Source organism: Odocoileus virginianus, chromosome 5 (genome assembly GCF_023699985.2).
Source record: "Odocoileus virginianus isolate 20LAN1187 ecotype Illinois chromosome 5, Ovbor_1.2, whole genome shotgun sequence".
Lineage (NCBI taxonomy): Eukaryota > Metazoa > Chordata > Mammalia > Artiodactyla > Cervidae > Odocoileus > Odocoileus virginianus.
The window spans coordinates 42,902,926-42,923,122 of NC_069678.1; the positions used below are offsets into that span (position 1 = coordinate 42,902,926).

General features: G+C 37.0%; 1 protein-coding gene across 8 annotated transcripts in view; it reads left to right on the forward strand.

Moving 5' to 3' along the window:
• TTLL7 (tubulin tyrosine ligase like 7) overlaps window positions 1-20,197 on the forward strand; it is a 184,738-nt gene that overhangs the window by 50,656 nt on the left and 113,885 nt on the right. For 7 of the 8 annotated variants that reach the window (XR_002313488.2, XM_070467831.1, XM_020891268.2 and 4 more), the window contains exons 2-5: window positions 9,818-10,017; window positions 10,233-10,364; window positions 14,993-15,114; window positions 16,072-16,139. Coding sequence is in view for 7 of the 8 variants with exons in the window: in XM_070467831.1 (XP_070323932.1) it covers window positions 9,993-10,017; window positions 10,233-10,364; window positions 14,993-15,114; window positions 16,072-16,139 (347 nt within the window). In the remaining variant the exon portion in view is untranslated. Of the gene's footprint in view, window positions 1-7,742; window positions 7,869-9,817; window positions 10,018-10,232; window positions 10,365-14,992; window positions 15,115-16,071; window positions 16,140-20,197 lie in introns of all 8 variants that reach the window. The other variant, XM_070467830.1, reaches the window with a different exon arrangement.

The window sequence follows — 20,197 nt, forward strand, 5'->3', positions numbered from 1 at the left end:
TGAATGTCTCTGTTGGTCAACATTGGTAACTGGTTTGGGCATGAACAGGGGTATAAACTCTCTTTCTAAATTAGCAGAACCTCACCTCACGTAGCAGGGCTGTCTGCAGTAGCAAATGAGATCCTCTGAAGCAAATGTCTTTCCCTTCTAGCTGCTCAGGGCCCTGGGTGGCATGTGGTTTCTCTACTTGTTGCTTGGCCAGGAGATTTTTATTTTTTGGCTGCAGTGTGGCATGTGGGATTCCCGACCAAGTATCAAACCCATGCTCCCTGCGTTGGGAGTGCAGAGTCAACCCCTGGACCGCCAAGGAAATCCTGACAGGGGGATTTCTAAGTCATCCATATGGCTCGGCTTCAGAAGACCAGTGAGGAGGGAATAGGCTCCTGTAGTGGCATCCCTTAGTTTCTTAGAGTTTGTGCATGCCATTGGCCCTTTGCCTTCTAATCCAGTGATTCTCAAGCTTTAGCCTACATCAGAATTGTCTGGAGGGCTTGTCAATTGCTGGGCCTTACCCCGAGGTTTCTGATTCAGATCTCAGGCTGGGTATGAGAATATGCATTTCTAATAACTTCACAGCGGATCCTGATGCTGTTGTTTCTTGGCCATACTTTGAGAATCAATCACTGCTCTACACCAGCATTTCCCAGTCTTTTAAATGTTATTACTTGTTTTTGACTCATGGACTCGTTTAATATTAATTTATAACTTACATCACTACTATAAAATCATTTTAGAATTTCATAATTTTTACATTTTATAAAGAAAAGCTTTAAGTTAAAAAATAAATTCTATCAGCATAGTGTTAAGCATTGTGGTTATCTAGAGCCTTGCTGCAAAAGTGTAGTCTCTGGACCAACACTCCTGGGAACTTGTTAGAAATACAAACTCTCAGACTACACCCCAGGCCTAATGAGTCAGAATCTGAACTTTAACAACATACTCAGGTGATTAGTATGTACGTTAAAATTGAACTTGGTGATCTAGGGCTCACATTAAGTCTAGTCCTAACAATATTAAAAAAATAATAAACACTTCAAGTTTTAACATTTAACAGGTAGCACATGTTTCGTTTACTTTCATTTTTCAAATTTTTATCATAAGAAAAAGCATAATTTCTTTGAAAATAAAGATATATCAAATTTGGTTTGGGGCCCAAGTGCTGAAATTTAATGTTTTAAAGCACAAGAATGGACAAAATTGTATTCATGACCTGATGTTTGGAAATATTATTTCTTGTACCTACAAAAAACAAGTCTTATTTTGATGATCTTGATGAAATAATAGATTTCTCAATGCTACTTGCAATAATGGCCCTGAAATAAGACCTTATGAGTATGATGAGTGTTTTCCCCCCAAAATGAAAGCTTAGTTGGATATAATTTTTGTTATATTTATTATTTTTCATCAGTTCAGGATGATGAAAGTTTAGGAATAACAGTTTAGGAATCTAGAGAGAATTATTTTGAGGCAGATTAGCATAATTATCATTTTATAATATTATGTTTTAGTATCATTGTTCAATATACCTCTTTTCTTTAAACAGCTATCTATGGGGACAATAATACCAGAATACCATTTAGGGCTGGTATATCAGAGTTTTTTAAATGTTGACTCCTAGATGTGTGCCTGGAATATAGTATGTTTTACAAAAGTGACTGTGTCAACACCGTCTTCCTCATCTTCCTCGTCTTATTCCTCTTTATCACCTTTGTTATTTCAGTCCATAGCAGTTCAGGATAGAGAAGTTTAATTACCCACTGGTTAAAGCCAAGGACTAGACTGGACCCAATACAGAAGCTTCAGCTATTTATTTTTCTAGGCAGGCGAGAATGCTATAGAGTAGAGCTATGGAGAACTATAAAATAGTACTAGGTTCAAATAGAGTGTAATCAAAGTTTGAGTCTGTGGTGGTTCTTAGTGTTATTTACTAGTTTTTTTTTCCTGCTAGTCATTTGATATAATAGCACTTCCTAACTCTTGTTCACTGCGGTCATGTGACTGCTTCAGGCTGCTGAATTGTGAGCAGAAATTCTGTCATTGGTTGCCTGGATAAGATCCTCCAAAGCTCTCTTGCCCTCTGGCACAGTGACTGGTTATTGTTAGGATGGTGGCTGCTCTGACAACTTGGGCTTCTTTGTGATTATGATATGTGGAGCACCCTACCAGTCTTTGTAGCATCATGTATGTAGCTACCAGTATATATACCCTATATACCTATATACCAGTATATATACCCTACCAGTATATGTAGCATCATCAAGGATGTTTTAAACTCCTGAGATTATGTCAGCATTACATAGCCTGAACTGGATAATACAGATTTTTTTGATGAGTCTTGAGAACTAAAATTATGGAAGTGGGGTTAGGAGTGAGCTAGATTCACAAAACGGTGATACTAGGAGCCGCGAACCAGAGAGGGTCTTGAGGGCTGTGTCACAATCTGATGTCAGTACAAGCTGGGGACACACAGTGGAGCAAGTGATTGAGATCTCAGTCTCAAAAGTGTGTAAAATCAGTTACATCCATTGTGAGACATATTTGTTCCACCCTTGGTCAGTGTGAAAATAATAGTAATATAAAAATTAATGTAGAGAATAAAGAGATAGGAACCTAGGGTTTTGGAAGAAGAATCACTTTGAAGGGCTTAAATATTGTTCAGTATCCAGAAAGTAGTCACTTTCTTCATTTCCTCCTCATTATATGTGTTCACATCTGTCCATGGTTACATGCCTTTATCTGCACTTATGCATAATATTTTTATCAACCCCATTTGTGATAACAAGTCATTGCCTTCCTTGGTAAATCATCCCCAGTAAGGCCTGTCTGGATACAATATTTAAAATTACAAAACTTCATCCTCCCTGCTGCTCTGCCCCTATCACACTCTTGAAATAGTTAACTACCAACTGTTTTTTTCCTCCATAAAGCTTAGCATTTTCTTAAGTTTACTTATTTAATGTTTTCTGTTATTATTTGTCTCTCCCCAACTAGAATGCAAACACCACAAAGAAAAAAAACTGTTAAATCCATTTTATTTACTGAGAACAGCACCTGATCCATAACAGTATTGGTTGAATTGCAGTACATTCATGAAGGGAAACAGGAAGGTGATCTGGGTCCCACCAGCTGCCTAGGGTATCCAAAAAGAGAGGCTAAATCTGCTAGGACTTTGTGATCTCAACCACATTTTAAATCGCAGTTTGATTCTGTGGCTCTCATTCCCTAGCTTTTAAAATAGTTCCTAGTCAAACAGAGTTAAGCTTCTTTGAGAAATCCTTAATATGTTTAAAGACTGAGTTTTGAAAGTAGCACAAAAAGTGGGAAAGAACATGGACTTTAGAGATAAACCACTTCATTGTCACCTATTAAGGTGTGACTTTGGGCAAGTTACTTGCCATGGAATGTAAACCTTACCAAATGTAATATTAGAATCAAAAGTTCTTTGTATGGACTAAATGTTACACGTAAAGGTATGTGAAAGCGGTTAGTGTACAGAAGGTACTGGTTTGTTTGAGTCTCGTCCCCTTCCTCTCATTACCAGAAAAACAACTTTTCTTCCTTTTTTTTGGGCCACACTATGTGGCTTGTGGGAACTTAGTTTCTGGAGCAGGGATTCAACCCCAGCACCAGTAGTGAAAGCTCCGAGTCCTAACCACTGGACCCCAGGAAATGCACTTTTATCACATTTTTACTTGACATTATTTTACGTATTTTCAATTTAGCTCTAATTTTGATTCCAACTGACCTTTTTTGTTAGATTATTTTAGCAATCTATGGTAAGCTAAAATTTCACAAATATGTACAAAACGCCCATATATAGCATCACCGGGGCATGGATTGGGGGGACTATTGGGGGTGGTCAGAGTTTCCCTGTTTTTTACATGAAAGAAAAATATATTTGTCTTCATCATGTTGTCATACAACATAGCATCCTCAACTGGTTGACATTTTAGACTTTAGAGCTGGAAAGAATCAGCTTTCTTTCTTTCCATATTAAGAAATTAAGTCATTTGTCTGGTAAATGGCAGGGTAAAGGTAAGAATTCTAATTGACTTCTTGCTCAGAACTCTTTCTACCATATTCTTTCATCTAACTGAAATATAAAATTTGAATATTTTTATTCTCAACATGATAGTGTTGACACAGACTTTTATCATGTATATTTAACTTTTTGAATAGGTGATACGGGCTTTGGGTACTAAAGGATGTACATGGAAGACTTCCTTAGCCATGCCCCCAGCTATTACTACAGAAGGCCACCACTGCTCTGTGCACATATCCATCATTTTATAGAAATGTGAACTTTTATGTGCTTTGCTTTTTTCGCTTAAAAATGTGAAAGTTATAGATGTAGCTTCTTAGAGCTCCATAACCACCTCTTCTTGTTCCCACGTGTCATTAGTTAATTTTGACTAAAGATTATTTTAGTCTTTTGTAAAGATTATTTTCTTTAAATTCATGAACAGGCTCTTATTGAGTACTATGTTAGGCACTATTTCAGGGCCTTGGAGTGGAGGAATGAACAGGATAGAAGAAAACCACCGTTTTCACAGAGCATAGTTTCTTGGTTTGTGATTGGTGCTATGATAGGGATGCAAATGGTCTCTGATAGACAAGAAGAGGGAGAAATGAATTTCTTCAGCCAATGATCAGAAGAAGCTTTAAGGAAAAAGCAGAAATTTATGTGGATTTTAAGTGATGGGTAGAAATTGAGGAAGAACTGTGAAGAAAGAATATTATCACAATGTATTAGCATTTTATGTAGCTGTTGTTTTGCATGGTAGCTCTTGGTGTTCTACATTTAAAGTTTACTATCCTTGAAATTTTGGTAAATTGATTTCTCTTGGAAATGGCTTCCTTACTTGCAAAATAAAATTGTGTTAGAAATCAATTTCTGCTGATCTTCTAATTCTTTTGCTCCTAATTTGTTTATTTGAACTGGATAATGAGGGTTTTTATAGATGACTTTTACGAATTTGACCTTTTTCATAGTTATAAATGTTTTCATCTTTGTTTTACATTTTTCTTAAAATTATATATGTTTACCTTGTAATTGGGGCTTCCTTCATGGCTCAGACAGTAAAGAATCTGCCTGCAAGGCAGGAGACCTGGGTTTGATCCTTGCTTAGGAAGATCCACTGGAGAAGGGAATGGCTACCCACTCAAGTATTCTTGCACAGAGAATTCCGTGGACACAGGAGCCTGGCCAGCTATAGTCTGTGGGGTCGCAGAGTCAGACAAGGCTGAGTGACTAACTGAGCGACTAACACTTTCACTTTCATGTTGTAATTAACTACTATTTGCTTTAATGCAGTTGTGTGCTTACAGCAGAGGTTGTCAGCCTTACTACACACTAGACTCATTTACAGAGTTTTAAAAATTGCCAACATCCATTGTATCGTAGAAAAAGCAAGAGAATTCCAGAAAAATATCTACTTCTGCTTCATTGACTACGTTAAAGCCTTTGACTGTATGTATGACAACAAACTGTGGAAAATTCTTAAAGAGATAAAAATACCAGACCACCTTACCTGCCTCCTGAGAAACCTGTATGCAGGTCAAGAAGCAGCAGTTTGAACCAGACATGGTACAACAGACTGGTTCCAAATTGGGAAAGGAGTGCATCAAGGCTGTATATTATCACCCTGTTTATTTATGTGCAGACTACATCATGCAAAATGTCAGGCTGGATGAAGCGCAAGCTGAAATCAAGACTGCCAGGAGAAATAACAGTAGCCTCAGATACGCAGATCACAGGACCATTATGGCAGAGAGTGAAGAGGAACTAAAGAGCCTCTTGATGAAGGTGAAGGAGGAGCATGAAAAAGCTGGCTTAAAAATCAGTATTCAAAAAACTAAAATCATGGCATCTGGTCCCATAACTTCGTGGCAAATAGATGGGGAAACAATGCAAACAGTGATAGACTTCATTTCCTTGGGCACCAGAATCACTGCAGATGTTGAACGCAGCCATGAAATTAAAAGACATTTGTTTCTTGTAAGAAAAGCCATGACAAACCTAGACGGCATATTAAAAAGCAGAGACATCACTTTGCCGACAAAGGTCCGTCTAATCAAAGCTATGGTTTTCCCAGTAGTCATGTACAGGTGTGAGAGTTGAACCATAAAGAAGATTGAGCATCCAAGAATTGATGCTTTCGAATTGTGGTGCTGGTGAATACTCTTGAGAGTCCCTTGGACTGCAAGGAGATCAAACCAGTCAATTCTAAAGGAAATCAACCCTTAATATTCTTTGGAAGGTCTGATGCTGAAGCTGAAGCTCCAATACTTTGACCACCTGATGGGAAGAACTGACTCATTGGAAAAGACGTTGATGCTGGGAAAGATTGAAAGCAGGAGAAGGGGATGACAGAGGATGAGATACTTGGATGGTGTCACTGACTCAATGGACAAGAATTTGAGCAAGCTCCAGGAGTTGGTGATGGACAGGGAAGCCTGGCGTGCTGCAGTCCCTGGGGTCTGGGACTGAACAACAACAAATGCTGCTGCTTATGCCTCGCCTGGGTCTAGGGTGTGGCCAGGGTACCAGGATTTTCAAAAGGCCCCAGGTGATTTTACTTTGTAGCCAAACTTCAGAAACTGTTGGGTTATTTCAGAGGTAATTGAAATATACTTCTCCTTTTGGAAAGAAGGTGGCCATGGCATTGTCTGAGCGATGTGATCAATCTGTCATCTCAAATCTCTTGTTTAGAATAAAGTGAAATGGTGAGAATTGAATGGCAGAATGAAGTCCTGGAATTTGTTAGAGCACTTTTCTTGTTATTCACCAAATCATAAATGGAATTAGTGTATCAACATACAGAAAACTAAGATCATGGCATCTGGTCCCATCACTTCATGGGAAATAGATGAGGAAACAGTGGAAGCAGTGTCAGACTTTATTTTTTTGGGCTTCAAAATCACTGCAGATGGTGACTGCAGCCATGAAATTAAAAGACGCTTACTCCTTGGAAGGAAAGTTATGACCAACCTAGACAGCATATTAAACAGCAGAGACATTACTTTGCCAACAAATGTCCATCTAGTCAAGGCTATGGTTTTACCAGTAGTCATGTATGGATATGAGTGTTGGACTATAAAGAAAACTGAGCAGCAAAGAATTGATGCTTTTGAACTGTGGTGTTGGAGAAGACTCTTGAGAGTCCCTTGGACTGCAAGGAGATCCAACCAGTCCATCCTAAAGGAGATGAGTCCTGGGTGTTCATTGGAAGGACTGATGCTGAAGCTGAAACTCCAATACTTTGGCCACCTGATGCGAAGAGTTGACTCATTGGAAAAGACCCTGATGCTAGGAGGGATGAGGGGGGGTGGAGGAGAAGGGGACAACAGAAGATGAGATGGCTGGATGGCATCACCGACTCAATGGGCATGAGTTTGAGTAAAGTCAGGGAGTTGGTAATGGACAGGGAGGCCTGGCGTGCTGCGATTCATGGGGTCGCAAAGAGTCAGATACCACTGAGCGACTGAACTGAACTGATGGAGAGAATAATTTTAATGCCTTTAATTCTTGTGTTGTTGGGGGAAGGAATAATATTCTTGTTTTGTGTGCTGTGCTTAGTTGCTCAGTCTTGTCCAACTCTTTGAGACTTCGTGGACTGTAGCCCACCAGGCTCCTCTGGCTATGGGGATTCTCTAGGCAAGAATGCTGGAGTGGGTTGCCATCCCTTACTCAAGAGGATCTTCCCAATCCAGGGATCGAACTCTGGTCTCCTGCATTGCAGGTGGATTCTTTACCGTCTGAGCCACCAGGGAACCCAAGAATACTGGAGTTGTTTGCCATGCCCTCCTCCAGGGAATCTTCCCGACACAGGGATCGAACCCACGTCTCTTGTTTCCTGCATTGGCAGGTGGGGTTTTTTGTTTTCTTTTTTTACTACTAGTGCCACCTGGGAAGCTCAGTTCTTGTTTTGAGCCCTACACAAATTGAATTTGTGAGCCTCATTATTTAAGTCAGAAATGAATAAATCTGCTTTTATGGCCTATAACAATTACTGATTTATTGTTAGTAATGTTAGGCAAATATTGTTCCTAAACTCCTGTTGTCTTCGTCACCTACTTTCAATGTAATAAGCACTCTGTTACTATAAGAGATCTTTGTTTACTCCAATAACAAGGTGCTGGATAAGGACCTGTAGACTCAAATAGTTACCTCCCTAAGGTATCAGACTTTCCAGAGAGAAATCAACTGAACTTTAGACTACTCCTTTCTTTTATTCTGAAAAATGATCCAGTGTATTTCCAGCTTGGAATAGGGATCTGTTATCAGGTTAGGGATGTTTACTGTGATTTCACTGTTTGAGGTATCATGAATTCCCAGAATATTCCCGTATCTTGCAGTATGGACTGCAGTAGGGTCACAAGCTTCTTGTACATCTAGACGGTATATTAGCATGCTGCCTGAAAATAGTGGAGCTCAATGAACAGAATAATCAGACAGAATTAGGTTCAAAACCTAGGTTTTCTTTTTATAAGATGTTTTAACTTGATTTAGTTAACTTGTTTAGCCTTAATTTCCATATCTGGGATACTGGGGGAGATGAGACCCAAGTTCCAAGTTTGTTAATCAGGTAAAATAGTTTAGATTCTTAACATAGTACCTGTCCACAGTTGGTCTGTAATAGATAATATTTCCCTAGTTTTGATTTTGAATTATTCTAGAGAATTATTGTAGTGAAAATAATTCCTGAAAATAGATTAACTTCTAAATTTTCTTTAATAATTAGTCTTATTTTTAATGACTGTTGGGAGTGATGTATGAGTCACATTTTATTTAGCTGAATTTTCAAATACTTCTGAATTTCTCATAAACCTGATAATCTTTTGATAAAGATGTTGATATCATACCTTTGTTTATTGTGACAGGTTTTATAATTTTTCATTATATTTGGAGACATTTTATGTTCAAGATTCTTGATGTATGGTGGGAGAAATTAGAAGGCTGATAGTATAGCATAGTATAGTCAGGGTACAACCCCTAGGTTCATACATACTTACATAATGAAAATAAAAGTGAACTGTAATACAGGCTATGTTGGGGCATGGGCAAATCTAATTAGTTCATTCATTATAAAATGTTTTATTGTGTTCCTCTGTATGCCCAAATAAGATCATTTTGGTAATTACTCCTCCCATTTTCTACTTTTCAAAATTGTTCTCATATTTAAAAGGCATAACTCAAATGTGATCTTTTTTATGTAGTCACCCCCTCCCCTGATGCACACCCTAAAAGGGAATTTCTTTTTTCTCCATTCTGTCAGCCTGTGACCTTTACCCTGGCACTGGCACTTATTTCACCATTTAATATTAAAAGTGGAGCTGTTCTAGGTTTCCAGGCCTTGAGTTGAAGGTTATATGGGGTCCTGATATCAGAGAGATACTATTTTAATCTCCACTTTGTCACTTACTTTCTTTGTAAAGATTTGTCCTTTCTGAGCTCAACTATTTACCTGTTAGAGATAAAAGCTTCTACCTTATAGTTTTGTTGAAAGATTAAGTGGTATAAGTGGCCTGAGATAGAAAGTGTTCAATAAATGGTAGTGAATAATGTTATTGTTTTTCTTGTTTGTGTAAATCATGTTATTTACTCTATGTAAATATGTTTCCTTTAGACTGTGTTCTTCTAAAAACAGAGGACTGTTGCTTGGCATTTTGCATAAGGTTTAATAAATTAACTACATTTGTTTATTGACTGCATTAACTTTGATCTTTACTTGACTTTTAAAAAGAAGAGCATTGACATATATTAAAGAAAAATATGAGTTGTTTTCTACATACCTTTGTTTTAAAATTCCTGCAGGTACCTTCTTATCTCATAATTTCAGTGTCCTGAAATCTGAGGATTCCACCGAGATAATATGATAAGAACTTGCAGTGATTTGGAACCGCATCCTACTTAGACTAATGCAGGTCTTCCAGGTTTCCTAAGAGCTAGTACAGCAACTCACACTGCTCGTTGATCCGCACAGACAAGAATGCCGTCTCTGCCTCAGGAAAGAGGTAAGCAGCGTGATTTAATCATGTGGACACACTATATAGAGCTACATTTTATAGGTCATCACCGGTAATCTTTCCAAGAATTAAAAATCAATTGGGGACCCTTAAAGAATAAGAATTTATACTTTTACCTTGCTGGGGGGCGGAGCATTTGTGTTCTCTGGTATGGAGTTCTTATTATTTCAATGATATTTGGTTGGTTTACATTTCTTTTAAAGTTATTCAGGGACCTACTCCCCTGGATCTGAATACAGAATTGCCTTATCAAAGCACGATGAAAAGGAAAGTCAGAAAGAAGAAAAAGAAGGGAACCATTACAGCAAATGTTGCTGGGACAAAGTTTGAAATTGGTAGGTCTCTTCAGAATAGTGATATTTTCATAATTGTTGGGAAAGCTATTTGATGTTAAAAACAGTGTAAAAATTCAGAGACAGTTTTCTTCTATATAATGGATTTCTGAATGCCTTTTATAGAATTTTATTTTTTATGACATATTTAACATGTCTTTAACCAAATAGAACATCCATGAAACTCAAAAGCTCTAGGTATTGAGGAGATTGGATTAAATGTATATAATTTTAATGCTTAGTTTTAAAATCAAGTATAAAGTAATATGAACAGTAAAACACAGCTATTAAAACAAGCTTTAATTTTGAAATACAGATGTGATTAGTTAGGACAATTATATGAGTCTAATGAATTTTTCACTTGGGGCTAAAATTATTTTTAACTTTTAATATTCATTACTTTGTAAATAATTTTAAAAACAGATTAAAAGTATTACATGTACACTGAAAACTGCAGAATTTGAGATTCATATTAAACAATGAGAAACTGACTTAAAAATAGTGTAATAACATATTTCTCTGCATGCTTTAAAAACAATTTGGATGATACTGTTTCTTTTTATTTGTATAATATATTTTTTACATGTAAGCAATATTTGCAGTGGAGAGAATAGGTAAGAATTAATTGCTTTAAATTAAGATATTCTTTCCCAGCATTGCACTGAGAAACTCATCACTACTACAAGTACTCAAATAATCTTCCTTTTTGAAACAAATAATTTTGCATTAAGAGTTAAGGAAAACCATATGAATCTCAAGGATATTAATTATTCTTACCCTTGTTAATCTTTGAGAGTCACATTTCCACTTACAGTATTTCACCAAAGTTCAACAGCAACCAATGGAATATTTCATAGGAATTGAGGTCCCCTAATACTCTGTTCTTCACAGGAAAAACTTCAAATTAATTAATGTGGGAGAGTGAGACGTGAGTTATTTGCAGTGTATTTTCTAGCATGAAAAAACAAGAGTAACCACTGTCAAAGTGATAGATGGGGCAGTGTTCACTTCCCAGCTTGTTTGCTTTTAAGATTGTGGGATTTATAAGGAACTTGATCTCGAGGAGAGTGCTTTCAGGTGTAGTTCCCCGTCACTGCCAAGGGCTGAACTTACATTAGCCTTCTTCATACTGATTCCAGACCTCTGTGCCGAGCCTGCTCAGTGGTGTTTAGCCAAATCCCTGCTCGGTCAGACTTGGAGACTTGGACCAGAGAGTTCTGGGAGAAAACAGAGCAAGTGTAGGGCAGGGAAAGGGACAACTGGCCGTGAGTCCAGGAGATGATGCTACCTTGCTTTCCCTTCTTTAACCTAGCGATGTGCAACAGATGACTTCTGGTAATTTAACTGCTGCTCCTTTGACAGGTTGGATTATGTAATGAAAGATGATTCAGCCATAGTCAGGACACTTGTGTTTTCTCCCTGATGTTGCCTGCTTCCTCATGTAGAATACTTTAACCACTACTAATTTTACTATTAATGCTTTTATAACCCTGGACCAAGTATTTTCACATGAGTTACCTCACCTAGTCTTCCAGATAGCCCTGTGAGATAGGCTGTGTCACTCCCTTGTTGCCACTTCCTCTGACTTTCCTTGCTCTAATAGTGAATTTGAAGTGGCTAATAGCCATGAGAAAATAAATAAGGAAAAATAAAAATAATAAAATTGAATGAAGCTTGTGGCTGATCAGAATATAATCTGCATTCCATGAAATCCTCTATAGTTAGAGATGTGTCTGGATTTGACTCTGAGCTGCCTAGCAAGCAAAGCTAATAATTGCAAATAATCAGGTATAGAATACACAGTGCCCGGAAGATGAAACCATACTGGTTATTCAAAGGAAATGCAATGTTTCTATTCCTGAGTCTTGGGAAAAAATTTTCCCATAATTTCTCATGGAGACACATTGTGGAATAGTGAACTACACTGTCATAGTAATCCTATAATTAATATATGATGAAACTTTATTACTTTTTAAAACACCCCTTAGGCACAGTTGAATAAATGAAAGCTCAGTGAGAACAACTTCCTCAAGGTTGTACAGATGGCAAAAGTAGAACTTGAACCTGAATGAATTTGCTTCCAAATTAAGTGTTCTTTTTACTATATCATACTGCCTAAATAAAATATGAATCAAAATTTAAATTGAGTAACATTAAAGTGTCTTCTATTAAAATTCAGAGAGTTGTTACATGGATTCCTATCTTTAAAACTCCTGAACAGCTTCTGAAAGCTCTATGGGTCAAGGCAAAAAAAGAAGTAGGCCAAGTTTGTGAGGAACGTGTATTTGGCAATTTTTATTAAATGGGGACAAGACAGATTGTAGAAGGAATACTTATTATGCAAGGAGAAATGTGAGAAAAATGGTTGGTGTGGTTATCTCTGTTTTACCAATAAGGGAATTTGGTTTGGTAGAAATTATATATTGAGGCAATTATTTCAGTTCTTTTTTTAAGAGAACTCCTAAAAGACTCAGCTGGTAAAGAATCTGCCTGCAAAGTGGGAGGGGGGGATCGGGATGGTGAATACATGTAAATCCATGGCTGATTCATGTCAATGTATGACAAAACCCATTACAATGATTGTAAAGTAATTAGCCTCCAACTAATAAAAATAAATGAAGAAAAAAAAAAAAGAATCCGCCTTCAATGTGGGAGACCTGAGTTCAGTCCCTGGGTTGGGAAGATCCCCTAGAGAAGGGAAAGGCTGCCCAGTCCAGTATTCTGGCCTGGAGAATTCCATGGACTATACAGTTGATGGGGTTGCAAAGAGTCAGACATGACCGAGCAACTTTCACTTTCCTAAAAGGCCAGCATTTAAAAGCTTGCATTTAGACTTTGGCTGCTAACAACCTTGTATTTGGAACTGACATGTTAAAGGAATTTCTTTTCTATGCAGTGGAGGATGATATACTTAAAAGTATGCCAATTGATTTCTAAAATTTCATTCAAATAAAAATATGAGTAGATAGCTTGGCTGAAAAAAAGTGACAGTTTAATGCCTAACATTATTTTTTTTTTGAAGTTCAACTCTTTCAGCTATTCAAGCTTTGAATTTCATAGTAAGAGAGATTTATATAAGACTGACCTTACAAATTTGATTTTGTGAATTTAGAGAAAGAGTGGATTATTTCCACCATTGTTATATATATGGATGTTTCCATCCTCACCAGCTCACGTTTACATTAACACCCGCATTTTAGTAGTTCATTATACCCCCTCTGTCTGCAACTACTGCCAGTGTCATTTCTACTCATCAAGGTCTTCCTAGTGATTTCTGAGAGGCCTGGGACAATGACTTGCATGTACTTGGGACCGTGTCTGCTTCTGAGCTGTAGTTCTGACTTAGACATTGTTTTCTGCTTGTGAGCCAGTTAAACGAACTCTCCCAGGCTGTGTCACTACGGTCTTCCGCCTCCCCACGAGCTCTAGATGACACAGAAGCTCCTGGGTCTCAGGATGCCAATGCTGCTTGGTTGTCTGAGGCAGAGACAGGAACAGCCCTTTCCCCAAATTTGTACTGTATGTTGTCACCTGGGCCTTCAGAACAACCCCAAGTTTTATCAAGCTGCTCATGGAAAAAAGTAGCTTCACCCCAACAGTCCTCTCCCTAACCTCGTTCGTCTCCAGTCCCTGTCCTCTTCTATTGTTATGCCCGTGTTCCAGCTATTATTGCATGAAAAGCCTGTTCTGTGTCCATGATCAAAAAGAAATCAAGAGTCCCTTGGACTTGAGACCAACTGGTATCTGGTCATTAGTTTCATACTTGAACCAAGTATACTTAGACAGTTAACCCCTTTTTGCTATATCTTCCTATCTTTGGGCAATAAAAGGAAAGTAGGCATTGAAACACTCCTGTCTAGTTACACTGTTATATTAAGACTCCAAATTCTATTGGAACCCAAAGTTTATCCTAAGTATTTCTGATTTTATTCTAAACTTGAAATACATGGGAAGAAAGATATCAATATGTTTATTATTATATCCAGTATTGTGGAATTTATAAAGCATGATTTTCTCTGAACATATTTTTTGTGCTTAGGATTAGAGGATCGGGAGCCGATGGGAGGGCCAGAGTTTCTAGATCTCTACTATAATTCTGCTTTATTATTTTGTGCCCTGTGTCAGTATAACTGACTTGGTTTTAACTGCTAAAAATAATTTGAATTAGGGAGGTGGAAAGTATAGGGTGGGTCTGATGCTCAGGGACTATTTTTATCCTTTTTTTTTGTACCTAGCCCAAGGGCATGAAAAAGCCATAAAAGTACATTTTCCTGAGTCGAGGTGTTGTGTCGGCTGTGTGTGTGTTTTCACTGAGCTATGCATAACTCACTGAGCTCTTTAACAGCGTTGTGTGCCTGTTATATCTCAGAAAATTGAAACTAAGGATTTTGGGTGCCAACTAAAAGCAGTTCTCTGTTGCTGTTGAGTATAATCTAGCCTTAGATAATTCACTGTACCTAAATTAAGGTTATGCTATAACTAATGGAAATTTTACAGATAAAATCCTGTGAGCTAAAATTGATATATATATATATATATATACATATACATATATACATATATAAGATTTTCACGATGACTGTGTTTCAGAAGCATTTTAATTTTGGTTTAACTTAACTGTTTACTTGCAGTGCGTTTAGTAATAGATGAAATGGGATTTTTGAAAACACCAGATGAAGATGAAACAAGCAATCTTATATGGTGTGATTCTGCTGTTCAGCAAGAGAAGATTGCAGAGCTGCAAAATTACCAGGTACGAAATTAATCATGACCAATTATTGGTCAGTAGGAAAAGTCTATGAATTCCATTATAGTTTTCTTTAGGTAAGGTTCTTAATATGTTGACATATTACTTCATTTCTGCCTGATGGCCCCGATGGATCAGTGAGTAAGAATCTGCTTGCAGCGCAGGAGACACCGGAGATGCGGGTTGGATCCCTCTGTTGGCAGGATTTCCTGGAGGAGGAAATGGCAACCCACTCCAGGATTCTTGCCTGAATGGGCTTCCCCAGTGGCCCAGCAGTAAAGAGTCCTCCTGCCAATGTAGGATACACAGGTTTGATCCCTGGGTTGTGAAGATCCTCTGGAGAAGGAAACGTCAACCCACTCTAGTATTCTTGCCTCAGAAATCCCATGGACAGAAGAGCCTGGCGGGCTACAGTCCATAGGGTCTGGAAAAGAGTCAGACACGACTTAGCGACTATACACACAACACAATTTACTTGACTAGCCTGTTTCCTGAAGACTGCATCCTTTCAGATTTAACTTTAAGCTCCTTCCATCTTTAAGGAAGAATTGATAGAGGAAAGCTCTTCCTAGGCTGATGCTCTGCATTATGCATACAGATGAACGATGTGGAATAGATGGCATGAAGATGTCTGAATATGGCCATCCCTTGTAATGTCAGCTATGTGTAATTTGCCTTCATTATTTTATTACTAGAATGTAATACAAGTAAATTAAAAAATAAAAATGAAATACATGGAGTTTTAGGCTATTGAGATTTTCTATAGCTCTCCTTTACCTGTTTTTGTAGTGACTTGTACAAAATTGACTGTAGATAGCAAGTCCATTTTCACCAGTTTTTTTAGTCTTTAGCCTCTTACTAAAAAACACTAAACACAAAGGATGACTGTAACTGTATCATAGTATAAATGAATATATCCATTAGGTTAATGAGAATATTAATGTTTACCTTTTTATTTTGCAGAGGATCAACCATTTTCCAGGAATGGGGGAGATCTGTAGGAAGGATTTCCTAGCGAGAAATATGACCAAGTAATCTTCATTTTCTTGTAATAGAGAAGACCTATTAAAAATTACATAGTGCTACCTTTAACAAATTAACATTGATTTGAAATGGAATTTCAATGGAAGAGATAGAATTTCAGAGCTGGAAGGGTCTTAAACTTTTCCTGGTTCTGTTCTTTGACTTTGCAGAGGAGGTAATTGAGGGTCAGAGACATGAATACCTTGTGTAAAGTCAAAGTTAAGAGCAGAGCTGGAGTAGGATCTTGGTCTTCAGAATTTCAGGGTTCTTTTCACTGCAACTTGCTATCTCTCCAGCAAAAGAAATTGTTTGTTTAAATGTAAGAAGCTTTCTGTACATAACATTCAATATATGCTCACTTATTTTCAGTTAAACCTTGTACAAACTAATTTGTCGCATTTTATCCCTCGTGTGGGTGTGTTCAGAATACTGGTTACTGAGCATCTGATATGTGCCAAGCACTGTAATAGGTGCCTGTGTGCACACATGTAGAACACATGTATATGTGCCTACTCAGGGCTACATGCACAGATATTTATTTTGGAGACCATTATTTAGAGTAACAATATGCCTTCATGGGAAAAACTGTTAACAGGTAAAGTGTTATGAAGAATATATTGCAGAATTTTTCTGCAGTTTATATTTCTGTTTATTAGATTTTTTATTTTCAGAAAGTTGATAAATTGAGAAAAAATATTAAAAAGAGGATTCTTTCACAGATGAAAGTTGGGAAGATGCTTGTAATTCAAGAAATATTAGCATTCATCCATGTGAAAGCTTATAATCCATTCACACAACAATATTTTTTGCGTGTCTATTATATGCCCTTGAGACTGCTAGCTTTGAAGTAAACAAGTTAATTAAAGCCTAGTTTCTGCCTAGAACTCACATTTTAGTAAGAGAGGAGCACTGATGCATAAATAGTTTGGTGCTGTCACATTCGAGGTAGAGATTGTGTGACAAAGAAGGTGGGAGAGATTCTTTAGGAGACAGCAGGGAAGGGTTTCTGGAGAAATTAAATTATGAGATGGATATTGAAAGGAGTAAAGGAGTTCACCCTTTGAGAAGAAGATAAGAAAATTGTAGGCAAAGACAACAGTGGGAGGAGGCATAGGGAGACTTAAATCACATAATATGTTTGGGAGAACCTCAAGCACTCTTTGTGGTTAAATAGGATATTGGGAGGCTCAACCTCAGATGATGCTGGAAATAAATTAAAGACTAAGCTGTGTACACTGTATTATTGTATTTTTTAAAAATCATTTAATCATTGTTTCTTTAATCTCTTTACTCAACAAACATTTCTGCCTATCCTGAGAGAAATAAGGAGCTATTTAATGGGCCTCAGCAGAGAAATAATCTGTTTTAGATAGTTTTGGTGACACCATAGGATAATGGGTTCAATGAAGGTAGGACCAGAGAGTGAAAGCCCAGGAAGAGATGCTTGTCATTATCTAGTTCAGAAATAATGAACACCTATTGATCCAAAAGAGAGAGAGGACGAATGGGGAAGAGAAGATAAATCTGAGAGATATAAAGAACGTGGCATTGCTGGGACTTGAAAACTGCTCTGATGTGAGAATTGAAGGAAAGGGTGCGAGAAATCTCCAAGACTCTTAGGTTTCTGGATTAGGATGTTATGTGGAGGGTGTGATTTGTTAACATAGGAATTACAAGGATGGGCTTCAGAGGAATGGGAGTGAACCTCTAATTTGGACATGTGTTTCTTTTAAGTCATTTGTTTCCATTGAACACATATTTATTAAGTGTCTGTTAGATGCCAGTCATTGTGCTGGGCTCTGAGCATGAAGTGATCAAAAGCAGAGTTATGGTTTTTACAGCCTTGCATTGCAGTTGTGACAAGTGCTATGAAGTAGAGGTATGTAGTCCTAAATTAGTGCATACTGAAGGACTTCTAACTTAAGGAAGCTTTGGAGAGCTTCCCTGAGGAAGTGATGTGGAAGCTGAGATATGAATGATGAGTAGGAGTTTATTGGTGCAGATGGTATGTAATAGCCTTCTGGGCAAGAAGGATAGTAGGGGTCTGGGTCCTGTGCTGGGAGAAAACATGGATAGTCGAGATTCTGAAATAAGGCCAATGTAGCTGGAGCACAGAGAGGTTGATGGGGAGCAGTGGGGGAGATTGGTTCACGAGTGATTTTTCAGGATGACAATCTTTATCCTAAATGCCACAGAAGAGGAGGGGGAGATGAAGTTAATAATATGACCAAATTTGCATTTTTCCAAGATCCTTCTGGCTGCTTTGTAGAGAACAGAAGTCTTATGGCCCAGGAGAGGCAAGAAGATTAAATGTAGACCCATTAGTAGGCTATTGCAATTAGGCAGTTTTCCATCCTGTAAAATCCTTGCAAGTCTCCTTGAGGAAAAAAAGATCTTCTATTAGGTAAAAAGTGATGACCAAGTAATATTAAAAATAGAGTTAAAAAAAGCATGTTCAATATCATTTAGTAAATCTATGACAGAACTCTGAGCAGAAATTATTCCAGTATACCAAATTCCTAAGTAAGAATTTGTCTCTTTTGAAGCTACATATTTTTACATTAAATGATTTGTGCTAGATCACCTAAATAGAATAAAAGTATTTTTCTTGAATATATGTATGCTTGGATTTTTTTCAAATGGATAAATGGTATTATTCATAAACACTTCATGATTAGTTTTAAATATATTGTTCTATTAAAGGTTTAACTTAATCTAATTTTATATTATTGCAAATTTATTTATAAAAGTATAAATACATGTAAGGGTGTTAGAAGAAAAATGGTATTGTTATTGTGCTTCCATTAGATTTGTGTGTGTTTGTGTGTTTCAGACCAATCAATGTTAGCCTGTTTTGTAGTGAGGTTGTTTAGCTGGTTGGTTTATTTTGGATTTGATAGGTGGAGTTGGTGATATTTTTCTTCTTATAGTGTAAACATAAATTTTTTTACAGGGTTCTCTTGAAAGAGCACTTGAAGTATAACTGTATGACCTTCTAGTCATGGAGTCCAGTGGCTTATATATCCCACACTCTAGTCTTAAAAAATGGCCCTACTTCTGTGCACATTGTATACTAGGGTCCCATTTTAATTTTGACTAATCTCATTTGGGAATAATATTTGCTCATCTATAAAAGACTTGCATACATTTACAAAGAAGACTTTTTGAAACAATCAGATTTTTCTTTAATAGACAATAATTTAAAATATTTCTATTGATTTAAAAATTGTCATTGAGAAACAATCAGATTTTTCTTTAATAGACAATAATTTAAAATATTTCTACTGATTTAAAAATTGTCATTGAGAATCAGTGTGTACGAAATAAATAGCATTTGGATTAATCAAAAGCAAACGTTTTATATCTAGTATTGTATCAATATCCCTAAGTTATGTATCATATAGGCAGCCTGATTTATAGCGAATACAAAAATGTCAGGACAAACATTATAGCAATAAAAACACATGTGTAGGTAGATAGTAGTTCATATAAGCAAAACCTCTGCTGACTCAGAGGCTTCACTGGTTTTCTCACAGAAGTAGGAACACTCAAAAAGTACTGGGGTAAAATGCAATTTGAAAATTCCTCCCTGTGTATGACCCAGTGAACTCCAAATCATCTTTTAAGGGGCGGTATGAATGACACCTGGCTGTGAACCATATTGACCACCCTCATCCCAGAGCCACATTTTACCTTGCCTTATATAACTTTTTTGCAGTTATCACATTGTTTTTAATTAATGGCTTGTATGTAAATACCTTAGAACCAAGACCATGTTAATCCTCAGTACCCAATATATAACATATACTTAAACATTTGATCTATTAATATATAAATTAGTACATAGGGCAGAAATTCTTGTCTGTTTTTTTCACTACTATATCCTTAGTATCTGCTTAACAAGTAGTAGGTGATTAATAGGAATTTTAAAAAATGAGTCAATGACTGGATCAATAAATGAAGAAATTGAGGGAATTTAAAACATTGTAGTAAATATCAGTAACACAGAGAAAGGAAGTTTAGACAAGTTGGAATAGAAAGTACTTTTCATATTATCTCTAATTTA